At 47.9% G+C, this 19,547-nt stretch overlaps 1 protein-coding gene across 1 annotated transcript in view; it reads left to right on the forward strand.

Moving 5' to 3' along the window:
• The window catches only part of XPR1 (xenotropic and polytropic retrovirus receptor 1), a 78,522-nt gene that overhangs the window by 56,233 nt on the left and 2,742 nt on the right, over window positions 1–19,547 (forward strand). The window contains exons 8-14 of the mRNA XM_042873297.1: window positions 1,264–1,451; window positions 1,682–1,861; window positions 6,099–6,264; window positions 7,489–7,680; window positions 17,223–17,389; window positions 17,853–17,992; window positions 18,724–18,945. Of these exons, the coding sequence (XP_042729231.1) occupies window positions 1,264–1,451; window positions 1,682–1,861; window positions 6,099–6,264; window positions 7,489–7,680; window positions 17,223–17,389; window positions 17,853–17,992; window positions 18,724–18,945 (1,255 nt within the window). The remainder of the gene's footprint in view (window positions 1–1,263; window positions 1,452–1,681; window positions 1,862–6,098; window positions 6,265–7,488; window positions 7,681–17,222; window positions 17,390–17,852; window positions 17,993–18,723; window positions 18,946–19,547) is intronic.

Consider the following 19,547-nt stretch of genomic DNA (forward strand, 5'->3'; position numbering starts at 1 on the left):
CCATGGCCACAGTAGTAAATCGTATCAGTGCTGTTTGGGGCTTAGATTGAACATCAGGAAGCATTTCTTCATGGGGAATATGGCCAATCATAGAATGGCTTGGGTTGCAAGGGACCTCAAGTATCATGAAGCTCCAACCCCCCTGCTGCAGGTAGGGCTGCCAACCTCCACATTTAATTCTAGACCAGGCTGCCCAGGGCAGTGAGGGAGTTCCCATCACACGCTGTAAAGTGTTCAGCTGTGTTCGCCACAGGATAAGTCTCATCTGGCTGTTCTGTCTCACATAACAAGCGTATCTGTTCTGGTCTGCGTGGTAACTTCTGCATGTCTGATTCAGTATTTTGGGGCTACTCTGGGTTTGGGAGCAGCTGCAGACATTTCAGATAAAAAATTTGAAATGCATGCTTTAGAAATTTCATGCTCAAGACTCCTTTCTTTCAGTTCATCAGTGCACCTCTCATTTCTGTCCAAGCTTGGGCTCTGTTTGCCTGAAACTGATAGTCTGTAGTTCTCTTCTCCCTTTAAAGTGCTTATGGATGAGAAATACTCAGTGGAACTGGGGATGAGGACAATTGTATGTGCTCTTCTCATCAAACCTCTATGAGGAGCGGAGATGCAGTGTTCTGCAAGGGGACTCGGCTGGACGGAGCGCTGCTTTATAGGGCTGCTCACTGTTTGAGGCCATTTCCAAAACCCCAAAGACTGAACAAAGCAAGGAACAGACTTTCCCATATTGCTGCCTTGTGTTGGTTATTCTGCTTGGGTGCGGCTGGCAACTATATTGCTGGTTATGAATATGTATTACGTTATGGCTGTACCTACTTCAGTGATCGGACGCAGTTCAGCGTTGCTGTAAATGCTGTAAATTGTGCTGCCTGGTTTTGTGGGCAGCTGAAATATTTGTATCTCTGTCTGGTGAGATTTCCTCTCCGTTAAAGCAGAATGTGTAAGTGGGTGTAGTGATGATTTATGCTTAGTGCTGTCCCTTGAGCCTGCGGTGTGAGACGGGGGACTTGAGATGCTGCTAATGACCTGACTGCACAAGCTGGAGAGAGAATTTTCCCCAGAATACTCATAAATCCTCGAATAGGTTAGGCAGAAGGTCCTCCAGCTGCTAGAATATGCAGGTGAATGACAAGCAGGCCATGCTTTCCTGGGCCGGGGCTGAGTATCTGAGAGCCAGAGCCAGGAAGCGGAGCGCAGGTTTGATTTGTGGCATGACTTGTGCTATCATTAAGGCCCTTTCATCTTTTTCTTTGTCAGGTGTGGCTTTTATAGATGGACCAGATGTGTGGCCACTGGTGAGAATCTATCGAGGTGGCTTTCTCCTGATAGAATTCCTCTTTCTCCTGGGTATCAACACGTACGGCTGGAGACAGGCTGGTGTGAATCATGTCCTCATCTTCGAGCTCAATCCCCGCAGCAACCTGTCCCATCAACATCTCTTTGAGGTAAACAGCACAGACCGTTAGCAGAGGCTGAGCTGTGTGCATCAGGAGGATAAGTCCTGCACCGTTTCCTGGCAAGGAATTCTAACACAATTAGAGGAGGAAGTTGCTGAAGTCTGATTAGATTACAGGGTTGCGCACTGCTCTCCCTTTTCTTATAATGAGAATTCATTGTGGGGCTTGGAATTATTTTTTTCACAAGGTATCTCTGTATTTTGTCTGTCTTTCTGCAGATTGCTGGATTTCTGGGGGTTTTGTGGTGCCTCAGCCTGCTGGCATGTATATATGGTAAATTCATCTACATCCCTATGCAGGTGAATCCGCTCATCTTGTATGGCTGCATGTTGCTTTTTCTCATCAACCCTACCAAAACCTTGTATTACAAGTCCCGTTTTTGGCTGCTCAAACTATTGGTAAGTCTCAAAATATAAAATATAAAATAGATAATTAAAAGATTAAAAAGCTGTGGCTAAGCTGTAGCAGTTGAAATATGTGCAAGCATCAGTAATCTTCAGTACAGAGGGATATTTTACCATTGTACCTATGTATGCATAGAGCAAACCTGATAAATAATTACTGCACCTTATTACTTGCTATTTCTGTTTGCCTCTACTGTTGTTATCTTCATATTGCAGGTAGTTACTGGTTAATCTTCACGTATACAGCTGTGTGTAGCATGTCCCTTGATGTAGCTAGTCCTTGACCCAGCTGGGCATTGCTGGGTTTACTGATGGAGAGGGAATCTTTGCAAAGGTTACTGCTTCCAGGTTACTGTTTCCAGCAAATCTTTTATGTTCTTAGAAGACCTTATTTTAGACCCAGCTACTGTTTTCTTGGTAAGTTAAGTCTGGTAAATAATGAGTAGTAGATATCCATGCTACTTTGATGTACCAGTTGCAGGTGGGAGTCCAATAGAACTCGTTGGATGGCTCATCAGTTTCTTCCAAAATGGCTGTTTCGCATATTTGCCCCCACCCTGCAGGCCCTTTTAAATTAACCTCAGTCACTTTGGTTCCCTTGATATCTTGTTCTTGCTGGAACTACTCTGAGAGGGGAATTGGGCTGGCTGACATTATTCGTACAATCGTTTTAGTGCCAATTAAGACAATTAACTTTGTCTGGAGGATGGCAAAGATGAAATGTAGAGTCATGCTTTAAGTGTGTGCGTGCAGGTATACATGCAAGTAGTTAACCTCTTTAGCCCTGTTATTTGATTTGCTAAGTTACAGCTACTTTGGTTTCTCCCCCTGTGCCTTCCAGCATTCAGCCACCTCTCACAAATGTTCCTTTAGTCCCAAGCCTCATTAGTCTTCCTGCTGTCCCTCGATGCTAGGAAAAGTACAGCCAGTGATCTGACTGTAAGCAATCTCTGTGCTAATTTACCCTAATATCTTCGCAGGGTAAGATCCTCAGTCTTCACAGAACTGTTAGTAGCTGTGGTTAGTTCCCAGAGCCTGCTCTATCTCTAGACCTTGCTGCAGCCTGCAACACAGATGTATGCGGAAGCCAATTCATCCCAAGGTCTCCTGGGGAAAAAAGCTCCATCAAAATGCAAGATTGCTATAATGGTAGAAGATCACAAAATTCTTCTGTGTGTCATGCAGAAGGGGGAAGGGGAGAAAAGAGACCAGACAAAACCACTCAGTGTAGCTGTGAAGCTTCTCCAATTTTTATCTCGTGCAGTTTTTATTGCGTATTTTATTTCTTCTCTCACCAGCAGCTATCTGGGTGAAAGGAGGTGTGAATAGTGCAGTTCTTAGAACTCTGCTTTTCACACAAACTCTGACTCGAGGAGCATTTTCTTCTCACACTTGCTATGCTTCATCTCTGGCAGAAATGCAGCCTGGTGTATCGGGTGTAGCTGTGCATTATTGGCACCTCTGATTTTTCTAGAAACAAATCAGGAGGATGTTGTCAGTGTTTTACAGCATTTCCTGATGGAGTGAGGAAGCTTTCTGCATCCACCTGTGCTCACTGGCTGCTTGTTGGTGCTCATGAGCAGGATCTGTGTTGATAATCCCTGATGGACTGCAGGTCACTTCTTGATCTTCCTCTGGGTGAAAAAATGATTTAGCCTGTAGGGAGTTTAATCCCTTCTTTCTTGCCTGCGTGGCACCCTGCTGACGTGAACCTTTGCCTCTGCTTCCAGGAGAGGAGCGTGCTGCATGCATTTGTGTAGGCTGAGGGAAGCAGCTCACCAAGAGGAATCAGATCAGAGTGCAGAGCATGGCATAGCATCTCCATACCGGCCTTTCTGCAGGGAGCTGAAATGGGGAAGCAACTGCAGGGAGCAGAGCAGCATGAGGTGAAAATCTAGGGAAGTCTTCAGCTCAAGCATCTGCTGTCTCAGCACTGGCTTGAAACTGCAGTGATCAGCACCAGAAAGTTTGCGCTTGGATTGTGGAACTGCTGAAATATAATTGCAACCGATTGCTTGAAACTGAAGTTGGACTCTTGGCTGTTATTGCTTTATTCTTAGGGCTCATCTTCAGCTGAGGGTTTTGCAGATTCCCTAGCTGGGGAAGGTGGATCTGCTTGTGGAATGTGGATGTGCCAACACTCTTTGGTCCCTGCTCTACAGCTGTCTCGGGCCTGGGGAGGTGTGCAGCAGCCCTGATCAGAAATGGCAGCTTTTTGGGGGGTTAGAGGAGTTCAAACAGCAGCTCCTGTCTGTGGGGATTGTGGATGGTGATAGCAGGGCCTTAGCTGGGCCATCTGCATATCTGTGACTCCTTGTCTGCTCTAACCTTTAGGTGGAAAGCTTCTGCTCTCTTGAAAGTTCTGTGCTGTCATCACCTAGTGTCCGAGTGTCTCTCATTAATCATAGAATCAGAGAATGGCTCGGGTTGGAGGAGACCTTCAAGATCATCTTTCTTCTGCTATTGGCCCCAGATGTGAACACAGTATTCCAAAAGGGAACGTCATGAGGGCAGTGCAGAGGAGGACAGTCCCCTCCCCGCCCTGTGCCACCCCTCTGCTGATGCAGCCCAGGAGCTGATGGCCTTCCAGGCTGCAAGAGCACACTGCTGCCTCGTGTCCATCTTTCTGTCCACCAGGACCCCCAAGTCCTCCTCAGCAGGGCTCTCAATGAGTTCTTCTCCAAGTCTGTACACGTGTCTGGGATTGCCCTGCCCCAAGTGCAGCACCTTGCTCTTGGCCTTGCTGAGCCTCTTTAGATTCTCATGGACCCACTTATTTGAGCCTGTCCAGGTCCCTCTGGATGGCTTCCCTTCCTTCTGCTGCTTGAATTGCACTGTGCAGCTTGGTGCAGATTTGCTGAAGGTGCACGCAATCCCTCTGTGAATGCCATTGATAAAGATGCTGAAGAGCTCCAGGTTCCCCTGGAGTCACCAACCTCCACCTGGGCACAGAACCATTGACCACAACCCTCTGGCTGCAACCACCCAACCGATTCTTTATCCACTGGATGGTCCACCATCCAAATCCATAGGGCTCCAATTTAGAGATAAGGATGTTGTGTGCATTAAACTGTTAGGAAAAAATAAAATTCTATGAGTAAAGGTAATCAGATGGTATAAGGGGTTGCTCGTAAAAGGGAGGATGTCTGTATGAGAAAGAAGGCTGCTGCACCTTCTCTGATCTCTCCAGCAGTGCTTCCACGCCAGGGCTGCTTTGAGAGCAGCCATCCCTCACACTCAAGCCTTTGTAATAAGTGCTGTCCTACCTGAGCATGGGAGCTTTCTGGGTCAAGGTCTCTATCTGCTATTTAATGCCTCAAAGTCTTGATCCCTTCCTTGGCTTCGAAATATAGAACCTTAAATTGGCATTACTAGCCCAGCTGGGGTTGTGTCAGTCCTTTCCTGGGTTTCCATGACGGTGTATCATTTAGGTTAATAAGGAGAGCAGTATAAAAGATCATTGTTAGCCTGTGCTTTCATTAATTTAAAGGTTCATAAATCTCTCAACTACAGGATGGTGCTGGGGCTGTCTCTTTGAGAAATTGGCCGTTAGTAGCTATAACTAACTGGGTAGAGAGAGTTGTAATCGAAGGTAATGGACCATGAAAGCTGGCTGGTTTGAATGTAGCAAAACTGCTGTTGAGGCTTAGAGGGAAAGTGGACTGGGATGAAGAGGGAGTTTAACTGACACTTAATAGGATCTCCTCTGCTCTCTATTTAACTCTTTGGTGCTGGAGGGTTTGGGAGATCCAGCTGAATAACGGTACTCACTGGTACAACTTTGAGCGCCAGAGTACAGTTAAGTACACTGAGACATGGTCAGATTAAGGGCCAAGTTATGGGTTTCTTATCTGACTGATATTAAGTCTGAAGGACATCAGTTAAGGTGACGTGTGGCTGAAAGAAAGTGCCAGAAGTGCCTGGTCAGCATGAGGAGCACTGGGAAGAGCTCTTACGCGGGGACTGCGAGCTTGGTTGGGAAAATGAAAACTTGGAGAGGATGAATAGTTAAGCACAGGAGGAGAATTAGATGTCTGGAAGCAGGAATTTTATTTGTACTTGAAATAGGGAGACAATTATCTTTCTTTTTTTCAGCAGGAGCAAAAGATCAGCAACAAATCTGCAAATATTTTTGTTTAATTCCCGTATTTGTTCGACGCTGTGATGTTCTGCTGCTGCAGATGGGTCTTTGCTAATATGTCACACAAATTATTCCTTTTTCTTTCAACAGTTTCGAGTGTTCACCGCTCCCTTCCACAAGGTGGGCTTCGCAGATTTCTGGCTGGCTGATCAGCTCAACAGCCTGGTTGTAATACTCATGGATCTGGAATACATGATTTGCTTCTACAGCTTCGAGGTTCAGTGGACGGACAGTGATGGGCTTCTGGCAAATACAGGTAGAGAAATGCTGACAGCTTTTTGAGTGCTGTCAGAATGACCTGAAAAGTACCAAGCAAGGCAACTTCTTAGGCAGCTGATTTGAAAAGGCCAACCAATGACATGGAACTGAAATAACTGGCCTTTCTTGTAAGCTTGGCATTGGAGAGATTCTGCCGTTTCTTGCTTCCATCCAGAGAAATGGAATTTCACATCAGTGCTCGTTTCCTAACCCAGTCGTTTGGCCTGACTTGCACATTCATCAGAGGATGTTAGAGCACTTATTGATTGGAAAGACAAAACGACTTTCCTGGCGTTGTTTCATTTCAGTGGTTTAACCACCTATTTGCTTTTAGCCTGTTGCTGTTGCTTAGCACGAAAATGAGTTGAGGTCGTTAACCACAGCTTTCAGTGCTGTAGCCTGGTTCTTAAAGGCTCCATCAGCATAGCCTGAAGCAAGAGAGGACTGAGAAACTTCCTCAGAAGTCCTTATTTGTCACATTTGATGCTATAAGAGCAGGGCGGTGCTTGCTCTGCCTCTCTCCTTTCTAGCCAGGGAAGTCACAGAGCTGATGTGTGAATTTTGACTTTGGCCTTCCCAGTGGCAAAGCCATACCTGGCTCCTACTGCATTAGGCTGTGTTCTTTCCATTTTAAGCAGTGACTGCTGGCAAATTGTGTTGTCTGATGGTTTTGACACTTGCTAAGAGAGATTGCAGCATGCTTCAATAAGCATCAGCATTCGCTTTGTTTTTCCAATCTGTCTGATCTTTATCTTCCATTTATGACAGTGTTGGAATTAACTACGTATTTGTCTTATTCAACAAAACCAAAAACCAAAACAAGTTATAAAATAACTGTGTGGATAATGATTAGTCCTCCAAACCCTGGAATAAAGTGCTTCAGAACAACTATCAGCTAACGAAGCTGTCTCCTTTAGTTTGAGTAAGAAACAAACATTTGTTTTAAATGTGCTGAGCAAGACTGCAGAAAAATATGGTATGCTTGGGGGGTTGTAGTTAGAGCTGGGATTTTCTTGGTTGTTTCCTTAATGAGAGGACTTCAGGCTTCCTGTGTGACATGGTGCTGTGTTTGCGTAGTTGCCTCTCACCCCAGTTGTTCGACCTGTGTTCATGCTTTGCTCCATCTTTCAAAGATGGAAATAAATAAATGGTAACGTTTTTTTCATATGCAAGAAAAGATAAAAGTTACTGACTCTGTATCCTTGACGCTTTTTTCTTGCAGATAATCAGATTTGTTACAGCTACTCCTACGGAGTCAGAGCAGTTGTCCAGTGCATCCCTGCTTGGTTGCGATTCATCCAGTGCCTGCGCCGGTACCGCGATAACAAACGGGCCTTTCATCTGGTTAACGCTGGAAAATATTCCACCACCTTCTTTGTGGTGACATTTGCAGCCCTCTACAGCACTCATAAAGGTACTGGTTATGTTGGAAGGCCATCTGCCCATCGGTGTGCTCATCAGATCACGCTCTAGAAGGGATGCTGAAGACCACTTTCTTACCAAGTTTGAGTGATAGCAGTGTGAAAACGCAGTATTGGTTCTTTATGTTTAAGTATTGTGTCGTGGTGCTGAGCTGGTTTTTCATTGGTGACTCTGCTGTTGAGGAGTGGTCAATATTTACGTGCACAGCTCTGGTGGGGCAGATATGTCTCACCATTTTTTTTTCTGTTGAATGAGAACATCCTGGGCTAAGTCATGGGGTTTTCCTCTTCCATGGGGAAAAACTTAGGATTGGCTTCCCTTTCAAGTGTAGACTTTGGCCTTTCAGCATCTGTGAAGCATCTCAGTGGAAAGTCAAAGGGCTGCCTAGCTGGTAAAAAGTACTTCAAGATCTTACTTGAAGTATTTTTTGCATACCTGCTCTAAAGGAGGAAACTGGAATACCTGTCAGTTCTTGCTGTGATGGGAGGTTGGGTGGGAGACGTCTAAGGAGAGGGAGAATGTAGGAAATACTTCTGCCTTGGTATTCATGAACAGTTGCAGCTTGTCTGTCATCCCTAAACACAGGGAGATGTGCACAGTGCTGGGAAAACGCCCTCTCTGGATTTTCCTGTGTGTTTTTATCCATGTTTTTTTCTGCAGCTGGCAGGGAGTTGTTTCCAATCCATTTAACTGCAGATTGAGCTCTGATCCCCAAGTTCCCCATCTCCCTGGAAACGACAATTACTTGATTCTGCTTCTTGCTCTGAAGGAAAAAGCTTTCCGTTTCTGCACTTCAGGCAGTCACCCTGCCTCTCATTGTTCTCAAGTCCTCAAAGCTGTATTCTTTTATTTTAAAATATACGCCTCCTTTATCTCCTGGAATTAACAGCTACACATGTTCATGAGCTATTGCTTATCCTGACATATGATTGTGGCAAGGCAGGGAAAAGGGTTGGATGTATGCTCCTAGTTCCCATGCTGGTTGTGGGTGAGGAAGCAGGGTTATTAGAAACCTTTCTGTGGCCAGTGGTTCTGGAGCCATGCATGTAACATTTGCTAAGCTTTGCGTCTTAATGGCACAAACCCAGCATGGCAACGGTGGTGATGGATGCTGTCAGAGCTCTTCACCTTGCTCCTCGTGCATCCCCTCCTGCTGCTCCCCCACAGGACTTGCTCCCATTGTAAGTTGCTGGGTGCCACCCTGCTGCTCTTTTCTTCCAGCCCTGCACTCTGTTAGTCTCAGCTGCTATGCTGTGAGATGAGACACGTAGAGATTGCCTGGCTGTGGTCAGTGCTGGTATGGTTTATATATAGTGCCTACCTTTAGGAGGCTGAGGGATGCTTCTGCCTCCCGTGGGGACGCTGTGGAAGAGCCCCCTGTGGGAAGGCTGGGGTAGGTTTGGGACAGGAGGAAAGCCAGCATCTGGGTAAATATCCTGTGGAAGGACTTGACCTTTTCCTACTCCCCAAGAGGTTTGCATCCATGCCAATGCTCTGACCCTTGTTCTCATTGCTGCCACACACAACTGGTGCCTGCCCCTGCACACAACTGGCAGGCAGTGGGCTGTAACGAGGTGTTTATGAGCCCAACCCAGGCTCTTTCCAGTGCCTGAGACCTCGGTGACTCCCAGCTTTGCTCTGTCCCATTCTCTTCTTAGTAGCAGCTGGTAGATAGGATAGGATAGATAGATAGGATAGGATAACATCTGCATAGCTGTAGATGTCATACAAAAGCAAATAAAAATTTGGGAGCTTCGTGGCATTTAGAAGTGACACATCACACAGCTTCTGCAAATGTCACTGCGCCTGGACTGGCAGTGGTTTTGTGAGCACTGCCTGAAGACCTTGCTACGTCTTGTCAGTGCTGTTGGCCGTATCCCCCTGCTGCCAGAAACGCGCCCTTGGACCTTCTTAATTCTGTTCAGATCTGCTGGAATTGTATCTGTGTTCTTTGCATGCGTTTCCCCTTCTCTAAACTTGGAGTCAGATGGACTCTTAGCAAGTGTTCACCATGTTGCTGTTGGAAGTAGAAGCGCTGCTCCCCCACGCTTTCTGTCTGCCTAAGTATAGCAGAGGCAAACACTGGTCTCTTATTTACAAAACAACTATTAGGGGCTATGGATGTTTGCTGCTCAGAACACCAACACTGCCCCAAACAGGTGTCAAACGGGTAAAAATCCTTGCTACTTAGACCTGTTCTAAATGACAGTTAGTAATGAACCTGTTAATTGCTGTTTTAACTAGAGTTTTATTTAAACAGTTTTTCATGCCTCTGTTTGCAAGTCTATGACTTATAAGTCTGGAATGAGAGCTTTCAGCTGCCAGGAGAAGAGGGTAATTTGTGGCCTTTTCTTGGGAGGTCAGGTAATGTACACCAGGCAGTTCTCCCTGGGAGCCCCGAGGAACATCATGGCCCTCTGGGGAGGGTTGTCTTCCTCCACTGAGTTAGAACAGCAAATAATTTGTAGTTGTTCTTTAGGTTTTCTCACGTCTGCCAGCTGCGTGGAGATGGGCTGTGTGGTTAGGAGGGTTTGTCAGCATTAAAATCCAGCTAATTCACCTGGAATGCACTTACATGGCACTGTTGTGCTGGATTTTCATATACTCGTTGAAAACAACTGGAGCCAAACAAATGCACAGATGCCACTTTGTTATGAATAACTGTCATGTGCCGATGTGATACTGCTTTATCTGTGGCTGCTAGAGCAAAGGTTCCCCCCAGCAGCGACACAGCAGGCTCTTGACTCAGTTTCCCAAAGGACTGCAGTTTAATAACCCCTTGTGCAGTGCATAATTCTGGTTAGAAAAGCAATTTTTCTCTTTGGGGTTTGGATTCCAAATGCAACTTGCTCTGCTCTTTGTGCTGTGCTGTTAGATCCAAGGTACCAGAGTACACACAGTTAGTCCTCTCTCAGACTGGTGCTCTCGTTGTCCTGGAATGAAGCTTGTTTTGCAGAGCCCCCTCCAAGCTATCGTCTCCTACATTAGTGCCGCTCAAATGCGAGCCCCTCACAGAGAGCAGGAGCAGTGAGCAGTGACTCGAGCTGCCCGCCCTGCTGCCAGCTCACAAACACAAGCACATTTCAGGGAAGACAGCAGGAACCAAAGGGCAACTGTTGCTAAGCTCCCAAAGGAAGAATTCTCAGTATTTTTATATCGCTCAAAGGAATGGGAAGCAAAGGCCGTGTTCTGTAAATATAGTCCTCCGGGATATGTTTGCACAGGCAAATGAGGCCTATCTGTAACTCTAAGCTACCTAGCAACTGCAGCGTGTGCTGGCTGCAGTGCAGCAGAGCAGCAGCCCTGTCCCCTGTAACTTGCTTTTTTTTAAGCTGAAATCTGTGAAGCTTGCTGCCTTACCGAGGAATAGAGATATGACCCGATGAGGCAGCAGTCATCCCGAGATTAATGAGCTTCTGCATGAAGGTGTTGGACCATCTCTTACTCATAGAGAGCTTCAAGCAGGCCTGAACAGATGAAGATGAATGGGAAATGTGCTGCTGTGTGGAAACCCAGTGGAAGACTGCAGGTCTGTTTCCCACTCCTCATTCATCACAGTGGTTAAGGTTGCTGCCAGGCTTGACACCGAATGGTGCAGCTCACTTTGCATTGGAACGGGTCACTATTTCTCTCTGGGTCTGTCCTAGCACTGCACAGCTGTGGCTTCCAGGTGAGGGGAGGGTGGGCACACTGGGTGCTACTGGGAGCTGTATCAGAGGATACCTGGCTGTGTCTTAACTCTGCCATCCTCTACCTGCCAAAGTACTGGTGGCTTAGTTGGGGCGTCACTTATGGCTTTTTGGCACCGTGTTAGAAACTGCAGGATGTAACCCCTGTGGAGAGAATTTGCAGATAGGTGGAATGGTAATTAACTGTGATCCTGAATGGCTGCAGCAGGAGATGAGCGAGGCAACGTGAGAGCTGGGGCTAAAATGAATTAAACAAGTCAGACACTGGTGCAGAAAATAGCAATACCTCGTAAACAAGAGGGAGATCATCTTTTTACACTGGTAGAGAGTGATAAAGCAAGAGGGAATGGCTTTAAATGAAAGGAAAGGAGATTTAGATTAGATGTCAAGGGAGCTTACCACTGAGAGAGTGGTGAGGAGCTGGCACTGCTGCCCAGAGCTGTGGTGCCCCATCCCTGGAGGTGCCCCAGGGCATGGATGGGCCCTGGGCAGCCTGAACTGGGGGACAGGCAGCCCATGGCAGAGAGTGGAGCTTGGTGATCTCTGAGGTCCCTTCCAACCCAGTCACGCTGTCATCCTGTGGTAGTGAAATGGGTGGGGAGAAACTAGCAAAGCAAAATAAAAGGATGCTTAGAGTTCAAGTGCAAATTTTTAGTTAAAAAGGGCCCTTTTTTTTTTTTTTTTATATGGCAGAGTGGAACCATAGTATTTGTGAGACCCTGTTGCCTTTGTTATTCCTTGCATGTCAGTACAAGATCTCTCTTTCTCTGTGTTGGAACAGCTGTCAGCACTGTGGCAAGCCAGATGGTTTGATTTAGGTGTCACAAGAGCCTTGTAGAGAGCTTAGATTGACCTCTTGAAGTAAAACAAACTTTGTAATGGGATTAACTGTCTTCTTTCCTAAGTGGCTGCCTTCCTGCTGCTTGCCTTAGCACGGCATACCAGCAGCTCCATCAGGGTGATTATTTGGAGCCAAAATGTGCAATGTCTGTCACATTGCTGTGAGCTAGGACGACTTCTGGTCTGAAACCCTGTCATCCCATGCCCAGGAGGCCCTCAGTAATGAGTTGTGTTCATTAGCCAGTCTTTCTGATCCTTTTTTCCGGCAGAGTGGTGGCAGTGTCATTAGCAGAGTATGTGAGGAATTGCCACGGGGCAAGCATTTCCAACCCGGCCTCTGACCCCCGTCCCAGAGCCAGCCTGGCTTCCCATGCCAGCTCGTTGGCTCTAATTGCTCACCCAGGGCTCCAGGTGATGCTGTGGATGGAGGGGGAGTCACCCCCCGAGGGAGCCCTGTGCCTGGCGGCACGCATTTATAGGCAGTGGGATTGGGAGCTGCCTCTGCACCCTGAGTGTCAGCACAAACGAGGCGTGAAATCCCGCAGGGACATTTTCCAATTCTTTGTAGGCCTCTAAATGTCAAGTGGGATGCTTGGTGGTGCCAGCAGCAGGGCTGTGGGGGAGAGGCACCTCGGCACCCTACCAGGCAGTGAATCATCCATCTGGTCCCAGCTTAACGTGACTGGAGAAGCGAGAGCACTAATGAGTAAGGTGTAAGTAAAAGGGATGGCCTACCGGTTTACCTTCCAAGGCTGTGCCAACCTGGGCTTCTGTGTGGCTGCAGGAACCTGGCAGGTGCAATAAGTCGCCATTGGTTTATTTTTTTTTGGTCAGGGACATCGTCAGTGGGCATGGTGGATGGTTGGGCTAAATGATCTTAGTGGTCTTTTCCAACCTTAATGTTGCTATGAATCCCTAGATTAGACCACAGCATTTATTTTTGACAGTGAATTCAGCTATTCTTATTAGTGAGTCTGGTGGCAAATGATTGCATTGGAAGCCCCATCCTTCTCAGTTAAACACCCCCCCGGTAACACTTCTCAGACGTGAGAGATGACACTGGGAGAGGAATCCAATCTGTCAGCAGGGAGTGGTGTGCTTCCTCCAGCTTGCAATTAAATCATGTATCTCCATAACAAAAAGAATGCTTATCCATGAGAGTGCTTATCCAGGCTGGATGTGGCTCTGGGCAGCCTGGTCTGGTGGCTGGCGACCCTGCACATAGCACAGGGTTGGAACTAGATGAGCACTGTGGTCCTTTTCAACCCAGGCCATTCTGTGATTCTATGATATGGTGATTCAAAGTTAGGCACAGTTATATTGTCCTACACAACCCAGTGTAAATCAGCAGAATATATATATTTATTTAGGCAAAACAGGATTTGGGGATTTCCCCGTTCTGCAAACGCAGGATTTAAATAGGAGAAGAAATTAGAGCTTGCCTCCTGACAGCTCTTCAGTGCTATCTCCTGATGCTTTACTTTAAATTGCGCCCTGAGGCAGTAGCAGAGGTTTGCAAAATCTAAGGGAAGGTTGTTCTTAGGAAGTGGTTGGTATTTGACAAAGCCTGTCAGCTCACAGTGAGTCCTGCTTGTGCTCCTTAGGGCTGTTTGCCTTTTTGCTGCACTAAGCCCACCATTGTGTCTCTGCCATCGATCAGCATTAAATAGAGATCCCCGCTGGTTGGGGGAGCACTACTGCCCTTCCTTCCTTCATAGTTAGAGTCACTGAGGGCTCGGTGAGACTTGGCTTCAAGCCATAAGGTGGTAGCAGGCACGTGCTTTGGGATGCCATCCGATGGCTCTTCTCTTGTAGGTAAGTCACTTCTGGCTGTCTCATCCTCCCTCTGTGTGCTGGGGTGGAGTTGAGGAGCGCATCGCTCACAGCCTACCTGGGTATGTGCTCAGTGTGCTAACAATTCCCACTGGGCACGCTGTAAATATGGATTTCTTTCCTTTGGGTTCCACCTAATCTGGGGCTGGATGGCTTGCCGTTAAAGGAGCCTGTGTTTGGCAAGCCTTGATCAAGAAGCTTCTAATTCATGCTGGAGGTGGAACTGCTCCACACAGTCAGATTGGCATCGTGCAGCAGGGCTCACCTGGCTGTGTTTCCTGATAACCTCAGACTTCTGACAGCTTTTATCACAGCTTCTGCCATCAGCAAAGCCTGCAGCTGGCAGTGGTGGCTGACACACCGAGTGCTTATCGAGGGCTGCTGTGCTCTTATCCAGGTCTTCAATAATACATGGCATTGATTTTTATTTTTTTTTTCCTGTGTTGAATACTATATAGTGTTTACATTCCCCAGAATAATTCAGCAGGGTAAACAGATAGTATTCTTTGGAAGTAAAGTCAATATTAACTGCGTTCGGAATAGTATTTGCTGTCTATCTTTGATGGAAAGCGACTTTTCTCTTGCCTGTGTTTGGAAGGGGCTATAATTTCTGCACAGTATTACTCTCTCAGAATGCATGTCAGAAACTGTTTCCCCCGTGGCTGCTGTTGGTATCGAATGTATTTGCTTATCAGCAGTTTTTGCAGGCAGTAAATTCAGTTGCTACACGTGCCCGTGGCTGTTTTCCTGCTCTGTGGCCATTCACAGCTTCAGTTCAAAGGTTGAAGTCTTCCATTATTTATCCGTGTGACCTTCTGGGGCAATTTGCGGGCGTGTTTGTGCAGGGTACCCACTGGGATTGCCTTTTACAGGGGAAGCTGAGGATGCTAATGGAAATCCTGCAGTGAAGGTTGCAAGTGGCCCTGGCAGCGTGCAGCTCCCCCTCATCTGTGCAGCAAGTGGAGGTGCCACGGGTGCTGCAGCAAGACGCTGAACTCGAGTAGCCTCTGACACAGCCCAGCACCTCCAGGTTGCAGACGTGCTCATTAGAACACACCAAAACAGACCCCCTGCAAGAGGAGCTGAAGCTGTGCCTACAGCTTCGCGTGTTGCAGTTTTGTGCTGACGGTGTTTCCTCACGCATGTGCTGCTTGGAACAGCTTTGTAGCTTGGGGTGTTGCTGGGTGGCAGCACAGAGGGCCTCACATCTCTGACTGCCAGCTATGCTGCAGAGGGTTTTCTGCAGCCTGTGGCACAATCAGCTTCAGTCTCTTTCCCCTCTCAGAGGTGTTGAGATCTCCCAGGAGTCCAGTGCGCTTCTACCAGTCATCCCAAGACTCTCTAGTGGTGGATCTAGCGCATCATTAAACAAAATAAAAATAGGATGAAGCAGCTCGTGTTGAAATAGGCCCTGACGTGGTACATACACACAGCAATGTATTGCTCCTCAAAAACTGGCAGGCGGTAGATGGAGCCTCTGGGCAGAATGCAGATGCCTTGATTTTCTACCCCCCTGAGCAGTGCTGAAGAGGCCACTAGGACCAGCCAGTGGAGATTGAGATATAATTGCTTGCCTGGAGCAGTAACATATTTCTGTGTGCTGGCTGAATACCAATGAGGCCAAGAGGAAGGAAGGTATCAAACAGAATCGCAGGCAGGAGGAAAAAGGAAGTAAGTGATTAAAGGATGGGACTCAATGGCCAAGGCTGAAGGCAATAGGCTTGTTCTGATGAGAGCATTCTGCCAGAGAGTGGATTTGGTTTTGTCATGAAGTTTTTCAGGAGCTGAGTGGCGCTGCAGGATGGTGGGTGAGAGAGAATACAGGAGCCAGTGGGGGGATTGGGGGTGGGATGACCTGCCTAGGATGGTCTGGGTCCATCCCCTCCATGAATGGAGGATGTCCCATTAATGCCACTTGGCTGCTCTTCAGTGCTGCAGGGCACTGCCATGGATGTAACCCTCAGCACTGCCTTCTACGTCTTCCTGAAGGTGCGGAGTTCCAGTTTGTTTGAATTCTGTTCTTAAAAACAAACCAAACAGCCTGACCCAACCTTCAAGCCTAAGCCCCTGTGGGGAGCCTGCAGCCTGCGGGGTAGTTTGGAGCGTTTTAGATGTTGGAAAGCACTTAACCCCTTAGCTGCCTCTTGGAATGATCATTTAGGATCTGGTAGGGGAACTGAATGTGGAGATGTTGCCAGCCAAAAATAATGTAGAAGGGCACAGCCTTAGAGTCTGGGTCACTGCACATCAGCAGCTGTCTGTTTTTCCCAATGAAAAAACCTAGCGAAGGAGCTGCTGGGGGAGGACAGTGTCTTGCAGTTGATTGCTAATTGATAAGCCTCAAGCATCACCTGAGCCCCTGTTTTGTGCCAGCAGCACTTGGAAACGTGGCATTGGAACCCATATGGTGCAGGACATCCATGTGGCAGCGGGGTCAGAGCTGCCCTGGGTGCCACCAGGCTGCAGGGAGATGAGGGTGAGTGCACCACTGCTGGCCCTGTGTGACAGCAGGCAGGCTGGGGAGACCTGCACAGCTCAAGTGAATCTCTTGTCCTTTTCCCCTGCTGATTCGAAGCTTGGCTGCATAAATGGTTTAATAGGTTTGCTTTAGGGGGTGTGTTTTGAAAAGAGAACAAGCGTGTGTATTTGACCTATATCCTGCACTTCATGTCCAGGGAGCCTGGAAGGCATAATGGGGAGAGCGTGCTCTTACACGATGCCCCTCATTTTCACCTCCATTAATTTTATCGGATCGCTGCCGTACGTTTATATCAGAGTGCTAAAAAGGGAAGGAGAGAGCAAACGGCCCCGTTGTTTTCCCCTGTTCTGAAGCAGCCTGTGGGATTCCCATGCCGTCCGTCTTTTTTCAGGCTGTTAGGGGACTCATTTGCTGTTGGTGTTTTTGCAAACTAAGCCGCGCTCTTACGAAATCCTCCTCGTTGCCTCCTTGCTTTTCCTTTGTACAGCCCGTGTCCTTTGTGAAATGCGGCCCTCAGCTTCCCCCTGCTGTCCGGACTGAGGATGACAACAAGCCTGCCTCATCTGCCACCAAAATGAACGTTGTACTGCACGTCTGCGTTCCCAATGCAAGACGTTGGCTGAGGTTTAAGTAGGCTTTTTAAAGCAGTCCACTTCAGGTTGTACAGAAGTGTGCTGTTCTTCTCTTTTGCAGCTAAAAACCACAGCGACACCCAAGTGTTCTTCTACCTGTGGATTATCTTCTATTTCATCAGCTCTTGCTACACCCTCATCTGGGACCTGAAGATGGACTGGGGTCTCTTTGACAAAAATGCTGGTGAAAATACCTTTCTTCGAGAAGGAATTGTCTACCCACAGAAAGTGAGTATGTTAGAGGTGGCTTCTGCTGTTGTACCAAAATGCATTTCCATTTGTTTCAGCTGCACGTTGCAGTTGGCTGCTTTGTGCCCCCTGCATGCTGGGCATGAGGATGTTCCAGCAGCAGAGTTTGTTTCAAAGACATGCTGCTGGTGGTGCTTTGAGTGAATGAGGAGCAAATTCTCTCTCTGCTGCCTCTGCACCAGGATGCTTGTATCTACAATGAGAAGTGATGCAAACGTAAGCCAATTTAAAAACAGACCTTGGCACAACTGTGCAGTGCTTTGTGTAGATGACTGGCAGGGTCTCTTCCCCAGGAATGAAGGGGATGTGTTACTGTGTACATTGTATTGCGCAGGCAGTCTGTGTGCAAGCAACAAAGCTGATTTAAAAGTTGAAGCACTCAGGCCTGCTTCTTCCTGAAGGCCTTCTTGCTGACCTGTCCCAACTGTATCTTGTGTTCCAGGCATACTACTATTGTGCCATTGTTGAGGACGTGATCCTGCGCTTTGCCTGGACCATCCAGATCTCCCTCACTTCCATGCAGATCTTTCCACATGCTGGGGATATCATTTCTACTGTTTTTGCCCCACTTGAGGTTTTTAGGTAAGGCTGAGGAGCTTGTTTGGATTTCCTATTGCTTGTGAAACATGAGCAGAGTGGGAAGCCTGAAGCTTCTTGCTCTTTGGACTCTGAACTGGGAGGAGAGGCACTTAATCTGAGCAGGTGCTGAGGAACACTGCAGCAATGTGGGGCTGGGTCTTTGGCTGCATTTACCATTCCCTCTGCAGCTTCTGGATCTAATCTCAAAGGATGTGTTATTACCAGGTTTCACCTTAAAACTGTATCATTGGCAGAAGCATTTGATATTTCCCTTTATTTCATGTTTACAATTATTCCCAGATTCCTGCTCCTTTCCACCAATTTGCAGCCTGCCCCATTGCCCTGCGGGGTTCCAGAGCTCTTTACACCCTCGTGCTCTTGCTGCAGACCCCCATATGAATAATCTGTGCAGCCAAACTTCACTCGTGTACATGGCAGAGGTTGTCATATGTTTTTTCTTCCTCTTGTAATGCCTGCAGACTCAGGCTGTCATCATTAGGACAATGAATGAGCCTGCCAGCCTGTTTGTTCCCTGAGGGGCTGGGAGATGTCACAGCAGGTGTTGCTGGTAGTTGTTTGCCATTCCTCTGTACTCCAAGCACGTTCCCAGAGGCCATTTGTGATCGGTGGGAGTAGTCAGTGCTGCCCAGGCTCACGGATCAGTGCTTCACCAAACACAGCGGCGCCTATCAAAGCGGAACCGCGTCAATAAATCTCTCTTCTTCTCCACCCAGGAGGTTTGTCTGGAACTTCTTCCGTCTGGAAAACGAGCACCTGAACAACTGTGGTGAGTTCCGTGCCGTCAGGGACATCTCCGTGGCACCGCTCAACGCCGACGACCTGACGCTGTTGGATCAGATGATGGACCAGGAGGACGGCGTGCGGAACCGCCGCAAGAACAAGCAGTGGAAGCGCAGCCAGAGCATATCCTTGCGCAGACCTCGCCTGGCTTCACAGTACGTCCGGCCTCTCCTCCTGGAGCTGTTGTGAAGGCAGTGCCCTTTACAAAACTCCCCCTCCTGCACTGGTAGCGGTGCTCAGGGGCTTGGGCATCCAAACGTGCGAGACAGGCTCTTCCCTTGTTTCCGGGCTTCTGGCCGCCCCAAGATTTCACTTATCCTTTCATGAGATGTCACGTGAGATCTCAGATCCCTTCCCCTCCCATATCCAGACCCATGCGGTTTTTCTTTCCACCCCTCATTCTTACACCCAGAACATTCCCCCATTTTGCATCCCAGGCTCTACTGGCCGTGCATCTTTGCTGCTGTGCCTGCGCTCCAAGCGTTGCAGGATGCTTTGGTGTCTGAGCGTCACTTCTTCCCCCCAAGCACAGCTCCAGAGCCCTTGGCCAAGAGAGCAGCTCCTGGGGTGAGGAAGCACAGAATCATAGAATCACAGAATGGCCTGGGTTGAAAAAGACCACAATGCTCATCTAGTTCCAACCCCCTGCTATGTGCAGGGTCGCCAACCATCAGACCAGGCTGCCACATCCAGCCTGGCTTTGAATGCCTGCAGGGATGGGGTGTCCACAACCTCCTTGGGCAACCTGGACATGCAG

The sequence above is a fragment of the Lagopus leucura genome, unplaced genomic scaffold (genome assembly GCF_019238085.1).
Source record: "Lagopus leucura isolate 7727_CA_CO unplaced genomic scaffold, USGS_WTPT01 Super-Scaffold_100009, whole genome shotgun sequence".
Classification (NCBI taxonomy): Eukaryota; Metazoa; Chordata; class Aves; order Galliformes; family Phasianidae; genus Lagopus; species Lagopus leucura.